Below are 24,747 nucleotides of genomic sequence, written 5' to 3'. Positions count from 1 at the left end.
GGGAGGCATAACACATCTTGTATAAAATGTCTATTGATGCGCTGTTATCCTTCTAATGAGCATTTATTACTGTTTCTATACAATGTGTCCTCAATGCTCTGTATCGTTGAAAATAATAAATAAGTCCGTTGTCTTTCTCCCACCACTTAACTTCTGGCTGAGGCCCACCTTGTTCTATCTTCTTTTCTAAAATAGCAATCCTATCAGTCAGTACTCTACCTGTATATTTTAAAAGTATTCTTTACATTGTTAACCTGCCATCCTATCTCCTGTGCAAATAAGTTTAATAAGGATTACATCTTTTATTAAACTGTTATGTGCTGCTTCTCTGTCACTATTATATTTTAAGCCAGCCAGGTTGCTGCAACTTTTGTCCAACATTGGTGAAAATAGTGACAGTTGTGAGGTGGTAATTTAAAAAAATAGAATGTAAATGACTGTCAACGAATGCAAAATTATATTAATGCTAATGTAGGAACAAGAATATTTACACGATTTTACCTGTTTTTCTCAATTTTTAATGAAATCCAAATCATAAATCAAAACATGTGAGGTTTGTTAGCCAAAGCAAAAACATAACACAAAATAATTGTAGAACCAAATCCAAAACCAAAACGCAGTGACCTTCACACATTTCTAAGGCTCTTGGCAATCTAACCCTTGGGACTGATTTTAGAGATTGAAGTGAAAACACACATTTTGTCCAGCAGAAGAGATTTTTGCCTTTTGATAAATCAGCCCCGGTGGTCTATACCTAAAACCACCTTTAAAAGATGGCTGCTGCTCATGGACCAGTGCTGTTTGATTATCACCCATGCCAAGGTTTAACAGCTAGCCCCTGAGAGCGATGATGTAATATAACTGTCTAACTGAAGTAGGAAGTTTGTGGTCTCCTGTTTTAAAAACATTCGAGTTGTGATTTCTCGACAATCAAGAGTAGGAAGTGATTGTCTAAAATATCAACATTACATATAAATAGTGTATTCATGTCTGGCTTATAACTTCATCCTCTATTTTTACAGACCAAAATAAATAAAGATTTTGTAGTGAAGGCAAAAGGAAAAGGACAAGCTACTTTAACGGTAAGAAATGGCAAATTACAACTTTTCAATCATTACCATTTCATTGTTTGTGTAGGGGTATTGGTAGAGAACCTAAAGTGAATAGTTATGCAAACATTGGAGAGAACATTCTAAATATACAGTATATATTATACAATAGTTAGAAAGGCTGATTTGTTGTATCCACTGTGGTCACAGGGAACACTCTTACATTAGATTCTCTGTCCAAGCAAGGACAATGTTTACACTGATAGAGATAATTTCTGGAGTTCAAAACTGTCTATCTGATCGCTCAGCAAATAACAGAGAATTCTCTGAAATGACTAAGTCTGGGTACACACTACAGAGCTGTCACCTGATTATCTTGACTACCACATGATAAACGACTGTTGGGCCAAATATTGCATTAGTGTGTACACTGAAATATGAACGATGGTCGTCCCAAAGCTCATCGTTCGATTTTTAAACTGAACTAAAACTCGTTAAGCAATGGACTGATGTCTTTCCAATACTGCAGTGGGGTGGGGTACGGTATAATGAAGCTGATTAAATCAACACCACTTACCCCGACTTGTCTACACTGTAGCACTGCTTGCCGACAAGGATCGAGGGTGACTGGTGTTGGACGAGACCTCAACTAAGGGCGATTAAGCAATAACCCGACTTGACTTCATGACATTATTGCTTAATCGCCATTGGTTGAAGTCGCGTCCAACACCAGTTGTCCTCAATCCTCATCGGCAAGCAGCAGCTTGGATTTAATTGCTGTACCTTAAGATGTTTATACCAATATCTCCTCCAAAATGCTGCTGAGGGCTGGAACTCAAGAGATCACGTTATATCCAAACAAGTAGTGCTTCCACACACAACGTTGAACAATTAGATAATGCTATCTAACTGGTCACGTTGGGGTTTCTGATGCGTTTCAACACCCACAAATGGGTGGTTTCATCAAAGGTCACACATGATACATACAGGCACCTTTAAATATTCTAAATCCCAATCACTTAACCAATCATATCCTAGCAGCATTCATTGCATCAGGAAGTCATCGTCACTTCATTGGTTAACAAAAGAGCTCATAAAAATGAGCATCTATTCTAATCTTAAAAATCAATCTAATATAATTTATGATTAATATATATATATATATATATATATATATATATATATATTTAATGAGATGCTATTTAGAATTAGTCAATAAATAAAGAACTCATTCATATTATCACAATCATTTTTCAAAATAATCACGTGATCTCATAACGTGAAATAGTAGCTTGTCCGATATACATTTTGCTAGAAAAATGTTATTATATATTTAACAATTTTAAAATCTTACACACTAAACTCATATACGAACTCTTAACTAACGTTAATTATTAGGCCATTAATGACACCGATGATCGGACCAAACAAATGATACATACTGACAGCCACTGGTCACATGAGTCCAAGCTACCAATCAGAAATAGGGAATCACGAAACTTCTCTATGTTTGTTTGCATTCAAACTTAGAATGCTTTGGGTACCTTGACATTTTATTGTAATTTTTCAGTAAAAAAATAAATGTGTACTAGTATACGGCATATACACTGGAGGCAGGCATATTATGAGCTTCAACTATATGCAGTACATGAGAATACAGTCAATTAACATCACTGTGGCATGTAGAAAGTCATTAATAGGCTACATTCCCCTCAATATTGGTACAGCCAACCCCACAGAATGAATGCTTCCATTGTGTGTAAGGGCTGGTACACTACAACTGATTTAATGATTCTATGTTGTTGCTGATGACATCACACTCTGTGCAGGTGATGGCGGTGTACTATGAGATAGTGACGGAGAAGGATAAAGAGTGCAGTAACTTTGATCTTTCTGTCACTGTGAAGGACGAGCCTCATGGTGAGTGTGATTGTCATTGTATTTTCTATTGTACAGTAAATACTATATAGATGATAATGATGCAACCCATAGCTAAAGCTGCCATACGTGGACTGATCAAGAAATATGTTCATACTTATGTGGGTGACAAATAAGATTGTTACTTATTGTTCAGACAGTCTGTGATCTAAATGTTAGAAAACATGATTGCTCTAAAACAATCAAACTAGCTCTCCACATTGCTGTATTTGGTAAAACACTACATTTTAAAGTACAGTAATGTTATTTTTTATTATACACAAATATTCTCAATGTGTTTCAAACTAATGAGCTGTGCAGCCAAAAATTTATTTTTTAAAAAATATTATTGCAGTACCGTGTTAGCCAGAAAAATATATGTGATGCTAAATACTTTTGTATAAAAAAAGACAAAAGTATTATAGGAGTGATACCTTTATTGGCTAACCCGGCGGTTCCCAAAGTGTGCGCAGCGGCTCCAAGGGGTGCCGCGGCGCTGTCATTGGGGTGCCGCGGGCCAGACATAGCAAAAAGAAAGAACACAAAAACTTGCCAATCCGCCGGGCGCCGGGACCCTGCAGCCTCCTCTCTCCCGCAGCAGCTTGTCACTGACGTCGATATTCAGTGACAGCTGTGGGAGAGAGGAGGCTGCAGGGTCCCGGCGCCCGGCGGATTGGCAAGTTTTTGTGTTCTTTCTTTTTTTTCCTATGGCTGGCGCGCGGCAGAGGAGTGAAAGGGATCGTAACAGGGGCAGTGTTGGGGGACACAGCGTGACAGGGGCAGTGTTGGGGGACACAGCGTGACAGGGGCAGTGTTGGGGGACACAGCGTGAGAGAGGGCAGAGGAGGGGGGACAGCGTGAAAGGGCAGTGTTGGGGGGCACAGCGTGACAGGGGCAGTGTTGGGGGACACAGCGTGACAGGGGCAGTGTTGGGGGACACAGCGTAAGAGAGGGCAGAGGAGGGGGGACAGCGTGAAAGGGCAGTGTTGGGGGGCACAGCGTGACAGGGGCAGTGTTGGGGGACACAGCGTGACAGGGGCAGTGTTGGGGGGCACAGCGTGACAGGGGCAGTGTTGGGGGGCATAGCGTGACAGGGGCAGTGTTGGGGCACACAGCGTGACAGGGGCAGTGTTGGGGGACACAGCGTGACAGGGGCAGTGTTGGGGGACACAGCGTGAGAGAGGGCAGAGGAGGGGGGACAGCGTGAAAGGGCAGTGTTGGGGGGCACAGCGTGACAGGGGCAGTGTTGGGGGACACAGCGTGACAGGGGCAGTGTTGGGGGGCACAGCGTGACAGGGGCAGTGTTGGGGGGCACAGCGTGACAGGGGCAGTGTTGGGGGACACAGCGTGACAGGGGCAGTGTTGGGGGGCACAGCGTGACAGGGGCAGTGTTGGGGGGCACAGCGTGACAGGAGCAGTGTTGGGGGGCACAGCGTGACAGGGGCAGTGTTGGGGGACACAGCGTGACAGGGGCAGTGTTGGGGGACACAGTGTGACAGGGGCAGTGTTGGGGGGCACAGCGTGACAGGGGCAGTGTTGGGGGACACAGCGTGACAGGGGCAGTGTTGGGGGGCACAGCGTGACAGGGGCAGTGTTGGGGGACACAGCGTGACAGGGGCAGTGTTGGGGGACACAGCGTAAGAGAGGGCAGAGGAGGGGGGACAGCGTGAAAGGGCAGTGTTGGGGGGCACAGCGTGACAGGGGCAGTGTTGGGGGACACAGCGTGACAGGGGCAGTGTTGGGGGGCACAGCGTGACAGGGGCAGTGTTGGGGGACACAGCGTGACAGGGGCAGTGTTGGGGGGCACAGCGTGACAGGGGCAGTGTTGGGGGACACAGCGTGACAGGGGCAGTGTTGGGGGACACAGCGTAAGAGAGGGCAGAGGAGGGGGGACAGCGTGAAAGGGCAGTGTTGGGGGGCACAGCGTGACAGGGGCAGTGTTGGGGGACACAGCGTGACAGGGGCAGTGTTGGGGGGCACAGCGTGACAGGGGCAGTGTTGGGGGGCACAGCGTGACAGGGGCAGTGTTGGGGCACACAGCGTGACAGGGGCAGTGTTGGGGGACACAGCGTGACGGGGCAGTGTTGGGGGACACAGCGTGAGAGAGGGCAGAGGAGGGGGGACAGCGTGAAAGGGCAGTGTTGGGGGGCACAGCGTGACAGGGGCAGTGTTGGGGGACACAGCATGACAGGGGCAGTGTTGGGGGGCACAGCGTGACAGGGGCAGTGTTGGGGGGCACAGCGTGACAGGGGCAGTGTTGGGGGACACAGCGTGACAGGGGCAGTGTTGGGGGGCACAGCGTGACAGGGGCAGTGTTGGGGGGCACAGCGTGAGAGAGGGCAGAGGAGGGGGGACAGCGTGACAGGGGCAGTGTTGGGGGACACAGCGTGACAGGGGCAGTGTTGGGGGACACAGCGTGACAGGGGCAGTGTTGGGGGACACAGCGTGAGAGAGGGCAGAGTAGGGGGGACAGCGTGAAAGGGCAGTGTTGGGGGGCACAGCGTGACAGGGGCAGTGTTGGTGGGCATAGCGTGACAGGGGCAGTGTTGGGGAGCACAGCGTGACAGGGGCAGTGTTGGGGGACACAGCGTGACAGGGGCAGTGTTGGGGGACACAGCATGACAGGGGCAGTGTTGGGGGACACAGCGTGACAGGGGCAGTGTTGGGGGGCACAGCGTGACAGGGACAGTGTTGGGGGGCACAGCGTGACAGGGGCAGTGTTGGGGGGCACAGCATGAGAGAGGGCAGAGGAGGGGGGACAGCATGACAGGGGCAGTGTTGGGGGACACAGCGTGACAGGGGCAGTGTTGGGGGACACAGCGTGAGAGAGGGCAGAGGAGGAGGGACAGCGTGACAGAGGGCAGAGGGGGCAGAGTGAGAGAGGACAGTGTGTCTGGATGCAGAGGGGGCAGTGTGTTTGGATGCAGAGGGGGCAGAGTGCCTGAGGGCAGAGTGTCTGGATGCAGAGGGGGCATTTTTGCATATAACTAAATAAGTATTTCTGTCCTGACCTAAATAATTTTTTGACCCAACTACTTCTAAAACAGGACTGCTCAATAATTATTTTGGAGGGGTGCCTTGAAAAAATTTGGAGACTCTAAGGGTGCCGCAAACTGCAAAAGTTTGGGAACCACTGGGCTAACCCAAAAAAAATATTACTATATTTGCTAGCTTTCAGAGCACAGAGGCCCCTTCATTAGGCACTTTACAAATTAATGACTAAGAAACAGGCACAACATTTCAGAGCTGTTACATCAAGAAATTTGTACAAGGGGGGAATATATCATTAAAAAAGCTAAAGTAATAAAACTGAGGTTTTCGATATGGATGGAAGCGTAAAGTCCTATGAGTCCAGAGATATGGTAGTGGGTCATAATTACAGGTGTTAGATTGAGCCCTTATGTCAATGAGTGGAATGTTGTTGTCAGCTTAAATTCCCAGATTTTTCACACCCTGTCATTTTTAAAAAAACCTTTCGGGAATCGAACTCCTGACCATAGTGCTGTGAGGCAGAAGTGCTAACCACTAGGCCACTGTGCTGTCCATATTTCAGAAAGACAATAGACTGAAGGAAATATTCCCAGATTTACCTCTCCTTTCATACAAACAGCCACCAGATTTAAGAAATCTCCCCGTTAGAAGTGCCCTGTCGTCACCATCAGAGACTAGCACCTTCCCAAAAAACAAAAAATTCAAAACCTACACACATGTCCTACCACCAAACACAGTCCACATACCCAACACACAACGGGACTATAAAATCACTGACACATTCTCATGTACATCCTCCAATGTGGTGTACATGATACAGTGTACAAGGTGCCCTGAGGGAATTTACATTGGAGAGACCAAGCAGAAACTACAATGCAGGATGAATCTAGACAGACATACAATAAAGAAAAGTCTGGACACCCCTGTGAGTAATCACTTCTCTGGACCAGGACACAGTAGGACAGATTTAAAAGTCCTAATACTGAAAGGTCTTTTTAAAAATAACAGGGAGAGATAAATCTGGGAATTTAAGCTGATAAGAACATTCCAGTCATTGACACAAGGGCTCAATCTAACACCTGTATTTATGACCCACTACTTGGACACACTTCACACCCCACACCAAAGTGACTCCAGATCTCTGGACTCATAGGACTTTACGCTTCCATCCGTAACAAAAACCTCAGTTTTATTACTTTAGCTTATCTTAATGATATATTCCCCCCCCCCCTGTACAAATTTCTTCATGTAACAGATCTGAAATGTTGTGCCTGTTTCTTAGTCATTCATTTGGAAAGTGCCTGATGAAGGGACCTCTGGGCTCTTAAAGCCAGCAAATATAATAATACATTTTTTTGGGTTAGCCAATTAAGGTATCACTCTTATAATACTTTTGTCTTTTTTGACACAAAAGTATTTAACATCATGTAAACTAATGATCAGAAAGAATGTGGAGGGTTGGACTGAGAATTGCAAATCTGAACACCAAATGACGTGATTTACTGCAAAGCACATCATTGAGGCTAGCATCCCACCAACTTCACTAGGAAGTGGACAGGATGTGAGAGATCGGCCTGCTCTCTAGGGAGTTCAGGAGACCTTCCAGAAAATCTGTAGTCTCCTTGACACTTTAGGAAAGTGGGCAAGTATTGTGTGTGTTGTTTTATTGTCTATGTTTCTAGTATATTAAATAATGTTTACATGTACATTTGTTCCCAATGCAGCTCCAAGACCAGATGGAGCCTTGAAGACGATATCTATGACAATCTGCTTCAGGTTTGTCATTCACATTCTCTATCCAATTCTTCAACAAAACTGTCAGTCAGTGGGAATTGCTAAAGAGGCAATATGAAGCTGCTGGGCAGAGGTGGGGGAGGATAAATTAACTGTGCCCTAGCTCTGATCGGCAGGTAAAAGCTAGTGAGTCAGCAATTTATATGTAGGATTTTCAAACCGTACCTTTAGCATTGGTTAAATAAACCTGAAAATATACTGTGATAGCAAATAAAATACCCAAATAAACAGCAAAAGAAACAGTATGACCATAACGATTGGTGGGCAAAATGTGGGAAGAAAAAAAAAATTACCTGCAGAGCACATAACACCATTTTGTTAATAGAGCCATTGATGAGATACAGCTTACGTAGAATGATGTACTCCACACTATCACTTATTTATCTAAATGTTTCTTATTGTATAGCTATAGTACAGAGTGAAGGAATACCAAATAAAAGTAATTTTAACTCGTACAGTATGTGTCACAAAACTTACCTGCTTCACACTCCTGTGCTGCTGATCTCTTCTCTGTGTGAAGATCACATGATCATGGCTGGGAGGCGGCATATTCAAACCTGCAGAGTATATAAGCTCATTTTGACATTGCAGTTGTGTAAGAGCAAAAAGTATGCATACCCAGACTGACTCCTTGTTATGCTGTATTGCTCCTGACCTTGGCTTTCCTTGAGATTCCTTCTTGGATAGTGCTTCTGCCTGTTAACCCATGTTGTACCAGTCCTTGTTTGCTTTGACCGCTCTCTCCGACCCTGATTTTGTACTGCACTATTGCCTGTGTACCAGATACCGGCCTGTTTTTGGACTTCTCTTCTTAATACTGATTTTGTACCTCACTACCACCAGTGTATCAGTCCTCGGCTAGTTAACCTACTTTCGGATATCACTTTCTCTCTGCTGTGTTACACCTAGTTGCTGATCAGAGCAACCCTCTGACCTGCATGTTCCAGACCTCTAGAGTCCATTCTGCCTTGCGGCAGTTCATGGTGAAGACCGGTGGACTAGTTCTGCTCCGTGACTCTCTGTGGACAGCGCTAAACCAGGCTAACGCATGTATCCATCACCCCAGGGCTCTCTACTTTACATACAATGAGACAATTGTTACAATATCTTTTGTTCTGTTCTCCGTGTTACTCCTGCTTTACTAAGTTATCAGTGATCACGCACACCTCAGAAATTATCAGCACTGAGACTAAAATTTAAGCCTCAGAATTCAAATACTAATATTGTTGATAATGTTACTGCTATCTTGCTATTTACTGTGCTATACCACATTGGTATCTTAAGATGATTAGAAGTTTGTTGTCAAATTGTTAACTTTGACAGTGTCCATCTAACTAACATTATATGGCATTTCACACAGTTCATATTTCTGGGTGCATATAAAATTGAAGTCACGCTATCCATTCATTCTCCTTTCTGGATAGAGATTGTATCAAGTTTGAACACTTTAATTATTTCTAGATTTACAATCTGATTCCTATAGTCGTTATATGGTTCATATAGTTGTTGCTTCTAACTTGGTAGGTATTTCACAGGCATGACTTTTACTGTGCCCATTGAATTTCTGAGCAGCTCCCTATTAGCGGACATTGTCAATAGTGTATCAATAGTGTACTTTGAGACACTAAGTCTCCTAGATTGTCTTTTTTGCTTAAACGCTCCTAACTAAGATATTATTCCCATAGTGCAAATGCTTTTTTCAAAGTAGAAACCCATCTATCAGATAGAGTAGCTATTTAAACTGTACTTCTAAATGGAGAAATACATATATCATTTGACCCCACAAATGAAGAGGACATCTCTACTCTCTTCTTATCCTCCTACTCTACCTCCTGTCCTCTTGATCCTATTCCATCGCAAATTGGTAGATCCCTGTCTCCTGTGCTCATCTCACCTCTAACTAAAATCAGTAATCTCTTGCTCTCTACTGGCATCTTTCCGTCACTATACAAGCATGCAGTGATTACTCCAATTCTAAAAAAACAAGATTCCGACCCAAACTCTCTCTCAAATTACCGTCCCATCTCTCAGCTGCCGTGCCCCTCCAAGCTTCTAGAGACACTTGCCTACACTCGCCTCACACGCTAACTTTCCGCAAACAACCTATTGGATCCTCTTCAGTCTGGCTTTCGTTCTCAACACTCCACAGAGACTGCGTTGACTAAGGTTGTCAATGATCTGATCACTGCTAAAACTAAATGCCATTACTCTCTTCTAATTCTCCTGGATCTCTTGGCTGCATTTGACACCGTTGACCACTCTCTTTCATTCAAACACTGGAATCCCTAGGGCTTCAAGACACTGTTCTATCCTGGTTCTCATCCTACCTTTCTAATCGCTCTTTCACTGTTAATTTCTCTGGGGTAACCCCTGCTCCGCTTCCTTTATCAGTTGGAGTACCGCAAGGCTCAGTGCTAGGTCCTCTGCTGTTCTCTATCTATACCGCTTCTCTTGGAAATCTAATAAGTTCCTTTGGCTTTCAGTATCATCTCTATGCGGATGATACCCAAATTTATCAATCCTCTCCTGATCTCTCGACATCTGTGTTGTCCCGTGTAACTGACTTTCTTTCTGCTATTTCATCTTGGATGTCCTCTCGCCAACTCAAACTTAATCTTTCTAAAACAGAGTTAATAATATTCCCACCCACCAACAAGAGCATACCTGACATTTCTATCTCTGTTGATAACATGACCAAAAATCCCACCCCACAAGCTTGCTGCCTAGGTGTAATCCTTGACTCACCCCTTATCTTTGTTCCCCACATTGACTCTATATCTAAATCATGTTACATACATCTAAAAAACCTTTCCATAATTCGCACATATCTCACACAAGACACTGCAAAAACCTTAATTCATGCACTTATTATCTCCCGCATGGACTATTGCAATTCCCTCATTACTGGCCTTCCCAAGACCAGACTCAAACCCCTACAATCTATTTTGCATGCTGCAGCAACATTGACTTTCCTTGGAAATCGTTATTCCTCTGTTGTCTCTACACTGGTTGCCTATTTTCTACCGAATCCAATATAAAATACTCTTACTAACCTACAAGGCCATCAACAAAGCTGCACCAACATACATTTTCTCTCTTGTCACAAAATATCTCCCAACTCGGTAATTTCGTTCTGCACAAGATCTGCGTCTCTCATCCACACTCATTACATCCTCCCATTCCCGATTACAGGACTTTTTCCGGGGCTGCACCTACTCTATGGAATTCTCTCCCTCGCACAATAAGACTCACTTCTAGTCTACAAGCTTCAAGTGTTCTCTGAAAACCCCCCTCTTTAGACAAGCTTATAATATTCCTCAACCACCCTCTTAACCTCACTACATTACCCTATTACCATCTGTTATGCAACTACCCCTGAGCAACATTGTTGTGTGACAGGATCATTTTGCTTATAAGTCACTTTTACCTTTGCAGTCTGGCTGGTCCGACTGCAAATGTAGACTTAACCTCATGCGCCAAACTCCCATTGTCCAATAGATTGTAAGCTTGCGAGCAGGGCCTTCACACCTCTTTGTCTGTTTTACCCAGTTTGTTTAGTAGTTTTCTATGTTTGTCCCCAATTGTAAAGCGCTACAGAATATGTTGGCGCTATATAAATAAATGATGATGATGATGATGATATGGTAAAACAGGATTATAGAAGTGTGGCAGTTGTAAATCTTGCCAGTACATGTCAACTACAACAGATTTTCATGATAAGATATAATCAGACTGTTTAACATGTTCGTGGAAGAAGAGATATATAGTATTGACTATTCGACCCCTCAAAAAGAAGGTACTTTTACATGCTGTAAATATAAAAAAATCAAATTTGGACTTGTTCAGATTAAGGACTCTTACATCAGATACTTTTGAAAAATGATGATGGTGATTCCAGAGGCTTAAAGGCTATTGGTATTGGAAAAGTTTATCTTGAAATCAGAGGGGGTGACCTAAACCAGGAATTACTAAAAAGAAAATGTAAGCTCGTTTGAGCAGGGCACTTCTTCCCTCGTGTCTCCACACCTGTTCTTCTGCTCCGTCCTTACTCCATTTGTCTGTCCCGGAGTTTCTGAAGCACTGGTACTTTGTGTTTACTGTTCTGTACTGTTTAACCCTGTATGGTTTACTGTTTGTACTATGTACGGCGCTGCGGACACCTTGTGGCGCCTAACAAATAAATGATAATAATAATAATAATAATAATAGGTATATCTTCTTGTTAAATACAGTACATCCAAATGGACTTAATGAACGGACTAATTTTTCTTCGGTTTTATAAACTTATTTGGCAGCACAATTTACAGAGAATGAGGATTCTTTTTTGATAAGGGATTAAATATAATAGATTAATAAATTTGATGATGATAAATCTATTGATTTGCGAGTTAGAATTTATTACCACTTTCCTAGCTTTATCTTTATACTTTCATTAGTTATTCTATTAATTTATTCAGTTTATTATATCACCATTTGGGCATGATGACAGAAACAGTAACTAAAACACTTTACCAATATGATTGATAAGAATTAAAGTTTCAAGTAAGTTTAATTTAAATTAAATACGTGATAGTAAGCACAATATAAATAGTTAAGACACAAATATCTAAAAGCACGCTATTATAAAAAATAATAATTAAATTTAACATAAAGACCAAAAAAGCAAAACACAAAATGTGCACAAAATAGATTTTTGTTATATATTTGTAGGAATTATTTTGACATAATCACTTTACAAACCCTTCGTAAAATTAATGACATAAAACTAACATACATGTACATTTTTGTTGTAAAACTCATCTGGAGATATGTGAGAGCAGAGATAAAAAACAAAAAAGAACTTTGACCCGATCCTGGCAAGGTTTTAGGGCGTTAGGGTCCATTTTGGACCTCCCGTTAGTGTATGGACAGAACTTTGACCTGGGGAGACTGTTCTGAGCCTTCCACTGGATGATTTTGGACTTAACGTTCACAGACTGGTAACATGGGATCCCAGAAGACATACGCTAGACAGAATTTTGACGTGGGGAGCCTGTTCCTTGCCTTTCACTGAATGGATTTGGTTTGTTTGTCTGGTTATGCATTCATAAACCTCTGCACCGACTGGGAAGAAACAAATGCAAGGTGGTACATTGGGATCCTGGCCAGATTTTAGAAGGTTTTGGGTCCCGGTCGGACCTCCCGTTGGTGTACACTGGCCAGAACTATGACCCAGGGTGCCTGTTCTGGGCCTTCCACTGGATAGATTTGGATGACATTCAATATAAAAACAAAAACGACACTGGGCTGCCACCTAACAGGTTCAATTTTGACAACCACAATATGAAAAGGCTCCATAGATTAAAAAAGTGTACTATACTGTAGAATTAGGTCAATAAAGAGGAATAATTATTAATAAAGGAACATAGCTCGCTCCTACTGCTCATTTTATGGTTTTTCAATATTTAAGTTGCTATTTAATGATTTAATAAATTTATATTTTATTTAATTCTTTGGCTTGATCAGTGGATCATCTCCTTTTCTCTCTTATCTATATTGGATTAATTGAATTTTGGATTTTCACAATGTCTTGAAAACTCTGGGAGTTCCTCTAATTTACAGTAGTACTAAACTTCTTTAACTTTACGCATATGCTTTACTACTATAGAATGCCCCCAACATTGTAAAAAATGAAGATATCTATAGGAATCTACAAGTCGGTTTAGGGTTTATTCATAATTACAATTAGTACTGGTGCGGAGGGTTTTCTCACATAAATAAACTAGTTGTGAGATTTATAGACAGAAGAATTCATTTAGAAAACATAATGGGTGCACAGTGAAAAAAGAATTAGTTTTGCACTATTGCATGTAGATAGTCCGCCCTGGGCACATCACGGTACACACAACTCTCTAATTTTGAGAGGCACCTCTATAAACAGAAGCGCACAAAGCATTACAGGGAGATGGAAAAATCTGAAGAGGCACATAAATTAAATGCTTGAGTAAACAGGTATTTAGTTTATGTTTGAAAAAATTTATAGTAGGGAGCTTGTGGATGGTACAAGGCAGTGAGTTCCAAAGAGTAGGAGCAGCAAAGATAATAGCTCAATTCCCCAAAAATATATCGGAAAGTCTTGGTATGTTAGTAGTCCTTCATCTATAGCTCAAAGTGAGTAAGTGGGAGTATAGGGAATCAAAACTGTTTCAAATTCACAGGAGGCTGGTTGTATAGGGTTTTGAGTGTCAGTAAGCCAATCTTGAAAGTGATCTTACAGTCTGCCAGTGAAATGAATAGAGAACAGGGGGTAAATGTATCAAGCTAAGAGTGTTATGGTGGGTTTGAAAAGTGGAGATATTGGCCATAGCAACCAATCAAATTCTAGCTATCATTTTATAGAATGTACTAAATAAATGACAGCTAGAATCTGATTGGTTTTTCAAACCCGCCGGAAAACCCTCAGCTTGATACATCTGCCCCCAGGTGTTCTGTGGCAGGAACAGGGTTGGTTAGCCTGGCTGCTGCATTTTGTACCAGAGGTAAAACTGAAATATGGGAAAGAGGTGGAGTTCTAGAGCTACAAGAGGTCCAGTTATTTTTCTGAAAGACCCAAGTAGAATGCACTGCAGTAGTCCAAGCATGAGGACACATATATATGTATAAGTGTATGAAATTTTTCTGAGGATCAATTGCTCGATTCTGGTTATGTTCCTCAGATGAAAGAATGAATTGAGCATTTGATTCCCTCAGAAAAATGTAATACACTTATACATATATTTGCAAGTAGTTGGATGCAACCTTAGGATAATTTCAAAAAGGTCTTCTACATTAAGAAGGTCAAAGCTAGTTTAAGAGGCTTGGCCTTGATGGTCTGCAAAGCCTCTCTACTGTACAGAAAAGCTGAACTTATCTCTTGCTTGCTTTAATAATCTCACTAGATTGTAACTCAGACTTCTTACTGGTGATTGTAGATTGGTATATTTCAATATGTTTGATAAGTTTTAGCATGCATGTTTTCTGTCATTTTATTTCAATCCTGTAAACCCTCTTCTTCAGCTCACCATTATTGTTGTCAAACCAAGTAGCTTGGCAGTGGGATGTGGGGTTGTATACGGACAGGATCCATAGTGTCCATTGAGTCTCTCACGTGCCTATCATAGTAACGGACAAGAGATCAAAGTGCTCCTCACAGGCACACATTACACCAGAGAGATCTAGATTTGCTGTCAGAGACTGGGAAATGAGACCCCTCATTGGACATTATGTGCTCATCTCCATAGGTCAGTGGGTCCCAAACTTTCTCAGTTCAAGGCACCCTTAGCCAAAATAGTTCCCAAGTAGTCCCCTGCCTTGCTTACCACCGGCCCTGGCCGCGACACCCCTGTGAGATTGCTGTGGCACCCCAGGGAGCCGTTGGCACACAGTTTGGGAACCACTGCCATAGGTAATGTTCTATTTTGAAAAGTTACGACTGATAACCAAATGAGTGATGATCTGATGAAGTACCTTGAGTTTATTGTTCAACCAAAGATTTGGAATCCACTCTGGAAAACAAGATCAAGGGTGTGACCACTTTGCAGCAAAGAGATCATTCCTTGTGCAGAGGAGGTCTTGCCCTCAGCGTGAGAGATTATCACCGACGCAAATTATTGAAATGCCCCAGGGTAAACCATCTTTTAGTCTCCAAATACTGATGGTGCTTTTGGGTGTTCAACATGAACCTGCTACCCAGACATAAATGAATCTCAAGCTATTCACAGAACAATTAAAAATCTTGAAACAGTAATGGTTACAGGTTCATATATATATTTTAAAAGATAATGATAATGATAATGTATTAATGTATCCAGTATAGTATATTTGGTAGTAAACAACTATTTTAAAAAATAATTTGTTTCCAAATTCTGAATTTTTGTAGCTAAATATTTACAAACAGATTCACTAATCATGAAACACTTAACTTTACACAAACTTCAATCCACTAATCCGTAGTGGTATCATTGTTGCTTTTCTCCATTGTGTAAGACATAACACTGACACTACTGTTACCTAGATTACTGCACTATGAGTGCAGACAGGAAGGTGTTAGCAGGGAACCAGAACCTGACATAATATGAACTTTTTGGAGAATACAACTGACAAGGGGAAAGGGGTGTAAAGTGATGGATATATGTGAGGCTATTTGAACTGCCAAGCCAAACCAATCCTAGTATTTAACAGATGTTTGCCATTTTCTCAGGCACCGTAAATCTGTAGATGCCACCATGTCTATCCTGGATGTTTCCATGATGACTGGATTCTCTCCAGATGTTGAAGGTCTCAAGAAGGTAAGTGGTTATGTAGGTTGGACCGTTCACAATTAGATACACTGTGGTATGTCATAAATGGTAGCTTAAAACAAATGATAGCTTTTCAGGAAATACACTTCATCTATGGCATATATTTCAATAGGCTCATCAGAGTTGGTTTATTGTAGAGATGGTCACTGACCCCCGTGTTTTGGTTTTGGATTACCGTCGTGTTTTGGTTTTGGTTTTCTTTGGTTTTGTTTTGCTATTTTGTAGGAAAATCAATGTTTTTGGGCCTAAAATAACCCAATTTAGTGCTCCAACTGTTTCATAGATAAGTATTCTAATTGTAGAGGTAATAAATCATCCAAAAAACAGTTTAATTCCTGGTAGGCAGGCCTTCATTTATTCTACACACAAAACAGATTGTCTTCCTCTCCATCTATGCATATTGGCAATGCAGCCATCGTCTTTGGGTGTATATTACACCCTACACTTATAGTTAAATATGTAAAGAAATGGAAAAAGGCAGTTTGCTTTCTGTCTCTATAGGCCCCCCTCCACTTGTTTAAAAATACAAAAAAATTCAGCCGTTATAGACTGTACAATATTAAGAGAAATGGTAGATACTGCTGACAGATATGACTTTTGACAGCCAGAAATATGTATGCACAATTATGGGGGACACCCCAAAAGCACTGGGGAGTGCTAAAAATTATTTGGTAGATACTGCTGACAGATAGTAATTTTGACAGCCAGAAATATTTATGCACAATTATGGAGTACACCCCAAAAGCACTGGGGAGTGCCAAATATTAAAAAAATAAAATAAACCTCTATCCTCCTCTCTTCTCTTGCGATTTTTGTTACACCAATTGGAATAAGAATATTTTATTCTCTGTCCCTGCTCTAATCAGCCTGTGACTACACCCTGCTCTCTCCTTCTGTCAAATGGCGATGGATTGCTGTGGAAGCGTGTATTTATAATCTTGAAGTATCGCGAGAACCGAGCCACGAGATCCGACAACGTCACAATGACGTTCGGCCTCGATTTGGATTCGGAGCGGGCGGGAGAGTACCGAGCTACTCAGCTCGGTACTCGGATAGCCAAAGTTCGGGTGGGTTCGGTTCTCGGGGAACCGGACCCGCCCATCTCTAGTTTATTGTGAGACAGGTGGGATTGTGGTGCAGAATGTTTTAGGCTCCTCACTTATTATTATTATTGTTTGGCAAGTAGAAGAGCCCACAGATTATATTCTGAACACCGCTGCTTCACATTGGAAGTGAGAGAATTAAACAGATCACACTGTAAGAATTTGTTTTGAAGAAATATCAGTACAGTAGTGGTGTCTGAAATGTAATTTTCTTATTTCTGCAGCTTAGAAAAGGAGTAGACAGATTCATCTCTGATTTTGAGATCAACAAAGGGGCATTTGATAAAGGGACCCTGATAATCTACCTAAACAAGGTGAGAAGCAAACATTGACACTACAGCTTGTTTCTTTCATTATTTTGCTAGTTTTTTTATTGCTTTTATCTATTGTATTAAATGCTATTGAGATATACTTGGCCTGATTCTTTAAGGAACGTACATTTTGGGTGCAATTGCTTTGTGCATGCCTAGAACCTAACTTTATGCCCGTAAACGCAAGTGCATGCAATTCATATGTGAATGCAAATGACAGTCTGCGACTTGAAGAGCGGAAGGGGAGATGGGGGCGTATGCACATAGGCAATGCACAATAAGGACGTGTCAAGGTCGATCGCATGTACATTCATCCGATTCAAGCTCTGGGCATCTCTCAGTTATGTGATATTTAGCCTTATCACTTGCACCAGCGACAGGGCAGGTGTAAGTGCTGAGTGATAATGATGAGGTCTCAAATGCATGCTAGAACATGTGTTTGCAATTAAAAGCAACTGTAAAAAATGCATTTTATGTACAGTAGACATTAATAACACCCAGATAAATGTATTTATTGTTAAAATTTATATATATATTTTCTAAATGTATCTTTATTCATAAGTAGTTAATAGCCCATCAAAATGACGGAAAAATAAGAGTAAGATCATGTTGGACCATTTTTTTATTGCACCCAATTTGACTTTACCCTTGTGGCAGCATTGATTGAATAGTTTGTCAAAGAGCTGCTTAGTCGCAAAATGCTTAGTGTCACAAAATTCACAAATACTGTTCATAGGACCACAGTTATGAGCAATAATATTTGTTTCATCAAAGTTACCGACATCAAGAATGGCGTGGCATCTTGTTTGCTGACTTTGTAGGCGTTGATGTGATATTACCTCTGTCCTGTTTTCTCTTCGATTGTCTCCTCTGTGACGGGCAATTTGCCGAGGAGTCAGATTTTCATGGCGATGATGATCGTGTTCACGTTCTCTTTGACCCTCAGTCAAAGTTTGTCGTTGGGCTTTTTCCCGCTCAGATCTTCGCCTTTTTGCTGCTTCTTGCTCTGCAGTTACTCCCACCGCAGATATTTGCCTTTTAGGTGGCATCGCAGTTACACTTTGTTGCTTAATTACTATTTTCCTATGAATTTAATGCTAAGTGCAAATAAAACGTATGGATATTAAATCGAGTCAATTTGGAATAGCAAAGGTCGTTATAAATGGTAAGTGGCATGCAAAAAAACAAAATCGAACAAACAAAATAAGGTCAAGAAATCAGGAAAATCTAGTCAGTAGCAATCGTCAACTACACAAAAGAGTCATTTACAAACATTTTACTAAATTTGTTTGTGTTTTGTGTGTGTATTTATAAAGGTGAGGACCAGCGTTTCCTAACCCTGTGTAAGACAATTCTCCTAAGGAGCAAGGATAGCCATGTAAGAAAAAAGGCGTTGGTAGTGACGATTTATCTAATATAAGTTTATTATACCAAGTTGGTAGAGAAGAAAGTTATACACACAATATGCCACATATATCATATGTTATGTGTCTTCTGACTACTAGATGGGATCTTTCATACTCACAATACCCCCTTCAGTACATTGTTCACTAAATGACAATCTCTAATATATATATATATATATATATATATATATATATATATATATATTTATAGGTGAACATGTCAGTAATGTCTTCTATATTGTTGATGTAGATGCCAAGTACTACAGACCTCATGATGGATGCCTGTGGGATGCTAAGTTTTAGCAGATTTAAAGGGGAGAGATCACATTTGACATTGACCCACAAGAAAGTAACTATGCAACTAATGTGAGGAGGTGGAAGCTAAGCAATTAGCTTTCAATAAAGAATGAAGAAGACTGTAGTCAACAATTTTGAAGGCCTTACATAGATCTGTATCTATGTTCATGCTGCCAGTAATTTGCTACCTGGCACTATGTTCAGTTCACAAACCAAAATGGGTTTAGCAGATTATTGTAATTTATACATATGACAGATTTCAGTTGGGCATTCACAAATGTTTCTAGAAGTATTATGTATTAGGGGAAAAAGAGGTACCCATATGCTCTACCTTATTACTTTTACAGGCTCTCATGAATTGTTCTTCAACTTGTTCATTATTTAGTGGGATTGAAGAACACATCTTGTTATATGTGTATGATGGTCTGATTCATCTTAATATTCTGGCCCCACTACAACCAGTCCTGGCTTTTGTGGATCACATCAGTAAATTCTTGGGCTTGTAAGTGTATCGGGATGAATGACTCTTGTTCCTTTTGACCTCTGCTGCCAAGCAATTGCTCTCATCCATCCTGCCCTTACAATATGTTAACCTGTTTAAGTAATTAGAGATTGTCATTTATAAATCTATGCCCAACGATTATTCCCTAAATTTACAGCTGTAAAAGGGTGCATAAAACTGTGCTATTTTCTGAGTCTGTTATTGCTCTCTGTTAGCATGAGGGTCCAATAGTGAATGAAATATGCTAATATGCAAATGACCAATGAGTACCTATCTTAATAATATATTACCACTCATAAAGAGTAGGTTCTAGTTTAAATCCAGCTCTATTTCAATATCAGCACAATTTACTCTGGTAAGGACAGTATAATACATTTCATAAAAGATTTTCTACAAAATCACAAAGTCTTATTTAAGATATTCATCATCATCAGCTATTTATATGGCACCACTAGTCCCTGCTCCAGTGGAGCTTACAGTCTGAATTCCCTAACACATACACACACACACACACACACAGAGTAGGGTCAATTTGGTAGCTGCAAATTAACCTACTGCTCTGTTTTTGGAGTGTGGGAGGAAACTGTTAGTAAATTAACATGTAGCACTATATGTGTATGTATGATTATGTGAATGTAGAAATAATGGGCCTGAATCATTAAGGAGCTTATCTGCTGATTTTATGTGTATTGTATTTTACGCTGTATATGCCCAGAACCGTATTATACGCCAAAGAACGCAGCTACTACCGAGTGGACTTGGAGTGCAGAGGACACTTACTACACCTTACGATTTCAGGGAGGGACTGGCGTGTGGAGGGGATTGATGCACTTATGCAATATACAATAAGGCAATGTCGTAGTCAACTAAAATACTAAGGGTGTCATTCCACGTCAGATCACCCAAAAAAACATGATTTGTCCACCACCCTTCTCAGATTTTTTTGAAAATGTTTTAGTTAAGAGAGGATGTCAAAATAACAATTTCTGCCAAATATGTCGATTGTCTGACAATTAGTTGATTATATATTGATTTTTCAATTTATTAAATAATTTACTAATCGCGGCTTCTTTATCCAGTTTATTTGAAGTATTACAGGTGTTTATTAAGGAATCGACACAAAATTTTGACTCCTAAGGTAACTCTTCCTCCCGAATCCAAAAATCCAAACCAAATTACTTTATCTGCCTCATGTTTTGCGTTACGGAAAAAATGCACGAATTTCGAATATCATTAAAAACGCTAGATTCTATTGACATTAGGGATCCCATTTTTTTTTTTTGGGGGGCGGGGGTGTTTAAAAAAGGTATAAATTACTACCACAAAAAAAATCAGCCGGGTACTCTGTTTCATAGTGGAGAAAAAAAATAATGAAGTTGATGCTCGATTACTGCTGTACAGCATACATAATTTACATATTGTTAAAAACCATACCAAAAAAGTGAACTAAACTGAAGCAATGGGATAAAACTCCCATACAAGGAAATAAAACAAACAGAAACTGATGGGAAGGGGATTCCCTTTAGAGAGACCAAAACTGAAACTTTCCAGAGAGAGAGCGGGAGACACAGAAAGAGACAATCATGGCAGCTGCTCATTTGGTAGTCTTTTACATACAGACTGTCATATTACGATTTACTCAAAAACCATTGGATTACATAGCTGAGACCACATTACATTTGACATTAGGGATTCCATTTTTTGGGTGGGTGTTTAAAAAAGGTATATATTACTATCACAAAAAAATCAGCAGGGTCCTCTGTTTCATGGTGGAGAAAAAAAATAATGAAGTTAATGTTGATGTTCGATTATTCTTGTACCGCATACATAATTATCACAAGAAATTATGAAATTTAAAACCTTTAACATAACTTAAGCCCTTAACTGAAGTTGAGTCAACAATCTCATTATTTTTGCCTTGTTTGTAACGGTCTGTAATTTTCCTTAAAGTGTCAGCAGAAAGTGTATACTGCCTTCCAGTACTTCCTTGGATAGGAGGCACTTCCGTTACACAGAGGACGTGAATAAAAGGAACAAAACACTTATCTCTTGAAGGCCAGGACAGCACATTTGTTGATTGGTTTCATTAAGTGTATCAGCACATCTTGGGCCTGATTCATTAAGGATCTTAACTTGAGAAACTTCTTATTTAAGTCTCCTGGACAAAACCATGTTACAATGCAAGGAGTGTAAATTAGTATTCTGTTTTGCACATAAGTTAAATACTGACTGTTTTTGCATGTAGCACACAAATACGTCATAGCTTATTTGTACACTAAAATTTAAATTTGATATTTGTGTGCTACATGAAAAAACAGTCAGGCTTGAAAAAGCTACAAAGCGAAACGCACGTTGGTGTTTTGTCTCGCTATCCTCATCATCCAGCTTGCACCTTTCTCCCTATGATTGCTCCTCAGTTACCTACTTAGGCAGGGATTTTCACATATACCCGCGATCATAGGGGACTTAATAATACTTTGTCTCTTCATTCATTTTTTGATGCCAATGCTATTGGGCTATATTACCTAATACTACTAGAAATACCTTGGGTTTTTCAAACTTTATATGGCAACCATCCTAAATTTTTTAGTATCTACTCGATTTTTGCACTTATTATGGGGCAGTTTGATAGGTAGCATAATATCTCTCACTGATCGCTCCAAGTTACCTATTCAGGCAGGGATTTCCCTTATATTTGTGATCGTAGGGAACTTATTTATGCCACTATTATTGGGCTACACTACCTAATAATATTATTAGAATCACCTTTTGGCTCTTGTGACCTCATATGATAATTATTACAACTTTGGAGCATTTACTCAGGCTGGGATCTTTGCACTTAGAAAGGCACATTCTGATAGATAGCAGAGGCAATGCAAATTGTATTTGCATTTTAATTCACCTCCACACTTGTTTGTCTTATATGTGTATTTTTAAATATTTCGCTCCTGTTTAACCAGAACATTTTTTAATGCATATCCAATAAAGATTTATTTTATTATAGACCTAATCGGAGTGCCCCTTCTATACACTTCTTTTCTTTCCTTCTTGTCCAAAAAAGAATTACAGCATGTTTCCTGAAATTCTTCTTATCTTAGCGGCAAAAGCTTTTCATGATGTTAGCAGACTGGGGTTCCAGGATCATTGGTTACTGCATTTGAATCTTCAGTTCTCAGAATCAAAAGTTCTTTTTCTTCATCTGTAAAGTGGCCCCAGCTATGTAATCCAATGACTTTTGAGTAAATAGTAATATGGCAGTCCGTATTTAAAAGACTACCAAATGAGCAGCTGCCATGATTCACTCTTTCTGTGTCTCCCTCTCTCTTTCTCTAGAAAGTTTCAGTTTTGGTCTCTGTAAAGGGAATCCCCTTCCCATCAGTTTGTTTGTTTCATTTCCTGTATGGGAGGTTTATCCCATTGCCTCAGTTTAGTTCACTTTTTTTGGTATGGTTGTTAACAATGTGTAAATTATGTATGCTGTACAGCAGTAATCGAGCATCAACTTCATTATTTTTTTTCTCCACTATGAAAGAGAGTACCCGGCTGATTTTTTTTGTGGTAGTAATTTATACCTTTTTTAAACACCCCCCAAAAAACGGGATCCCTAATGTCAATTAAATCTAGTGTTTTTAATGATATTTAAAAAACGTGTGTTTTTGCCGTAACGCAAAACATGAGGCAGATAAAATAATTTGGTTTGGATTTTTGGATTCGGGAGGAAGAGTTACCTTAGGGGTCCAAACTAGTGTTGATTCCTTAATAAACACCGGTAATACTTCAAATAAACTGGATAAAGAAGCCGCGATTAGTAAATTATTTAATAAATTGAAAAATCAATATATAATCAACTAATTGTCAGACAGTCGAGATATTTGGCAGAAATAGTTGTTTTGACATCCTCTCTTAACTAAATTTTTTTCGTAGAAATCTGAGATGGGTGGTGGACAATCCTGGTTGAACTGACATGGAATGACCCAAGGACTATATTTACTAAGAATCCAGTTCGTCAACGGTTAAGTGGTGCAAACCGCCATCAAAACCACCATCCAAAAGATAGGACAGGAAAGTTTTAATACCTGCTTCTGAATGGCTTGACAGCTCAAACATGCTCTTTTAGCTATTTTGCCATTCAGAACATTATTATTATTATTATTATTATTATTAATTTTTTATTTATAGAGCGCCACAAAGTATCCGTAGCACCATACAAGGACAAACAATGGCACAGTACAAGGTGAAACAGCACAGTACAAGTAACAGTAAGCACTATAACTCTGGGGGCTCAGGCACAGCATGAAAGAGAGGTAGGGATGGGAAAAGTGAGTATAGGCAGGTAACTATGGCCCAAGAGGGTGGGCACGGATGACAGGTTGAGAGTCACTGAGGGGAGCGGAGAGAAGCGAGAGGAGAGAGAGGGCAGAGGGACCGAGAGGAGGTGAGCTGAGTAGCTGGAGAGCGCAGTTAAAAGTGATGGAAACAGGAGGTAGGAGAGCCCTGCTCAAAGGAGCGAACAATCTAAAGGGAGGGGAAGACAGACAGACACATGGATGAGACGGAGAGACGGGAGAAACGGAGACGGAGTCGAGGAAGGGGGAGAAGGGAAGAAGGGATGAGAAAGAGAGTTAGCCGACCGGTGGGAGAAAGCACTATTAACATTTAAATTATTGGGGTAAATTTATTAATTAAGGGGCAAAACTTAATTAATATTAACTTGTGGGGGATTTTTTTTTAATTATATTAAGGGGACAAAATTATTTAATTATTATATTATTCTGGCACTATGTAATGCCAAATTGTGCAACATAAAAAAAATATATCCACCATTAAAATGATTCAATTAAAATGATCATATATTCACATTTCCCCCATAATATAATGCAATAATAGTGTCCCCTTAAGAAAAAAAAAAATTAAATCCCCCATAAGTTAATGTTAAATCAGTTTGCCCCTTAATCAATAGATAATGATTGCCATAATAATTTGAACGTCAATGGCAAATTAGCTTAAAATAGCATTCAATTTGAGCAATCTCGCCACTCACAACCATCTCTTTTATTTT

At 40.4% G+C, this 24,747-nt stretch overlaps 1 protein-coding gene across 1 annotated transcript in view; it reads left to right on the top strand.

The window, feature by feature from the left end:
* The window catches only part of LOC142151178 (venom factor-like), a 172,695-nt gene that overhangs the window by 133,177 nt on the left and 14,771 nt on the right, over nt 1-24,747 (top strand). Inside the window, exons 31-35 of the mRNA XM_075206544.1 lie at nt 1,023-1,082; nt 2,879-2,969; nt 7,682-7,733; nt 15,970-16,057; nt 17,397-17,486. Coding sequence (XP_075062645.1) covers nt 1,023-1,082; nt 2,879-2,969; nt 7,682-7,733; nt 15,970-16,057; nt 17,397-17,486 — 381 coding nt within the window. The remainder of the gene's footprint in view (nt 1-1,022; nt 1,083-2,878; nt 2,970-7,681; nt 7,734-15,969; nt 16,058-17,396; nt 17,487-24,747) is intronic.

The sequence above is a fragment of the Mixophyes fleayi genome, chromosome 4 (assembly GCF_038048845.1).
Source record: "Mixophyes fleayi isolate aMixFle1 chromosome 4, aMixFle1.hap1, whole genome shotgun sequence".
NCBI lineage: Eukaryota > Metazoa > Chordata > Amphibia > Anura > Limnodynastidae > Mixophyes > Mixophyes fleayi.
The sequence above is the reverse complement of the archived record's forward strand: the minus strand, read 5'-3'. Positions and strand labels throughout refer to the sequence as shown.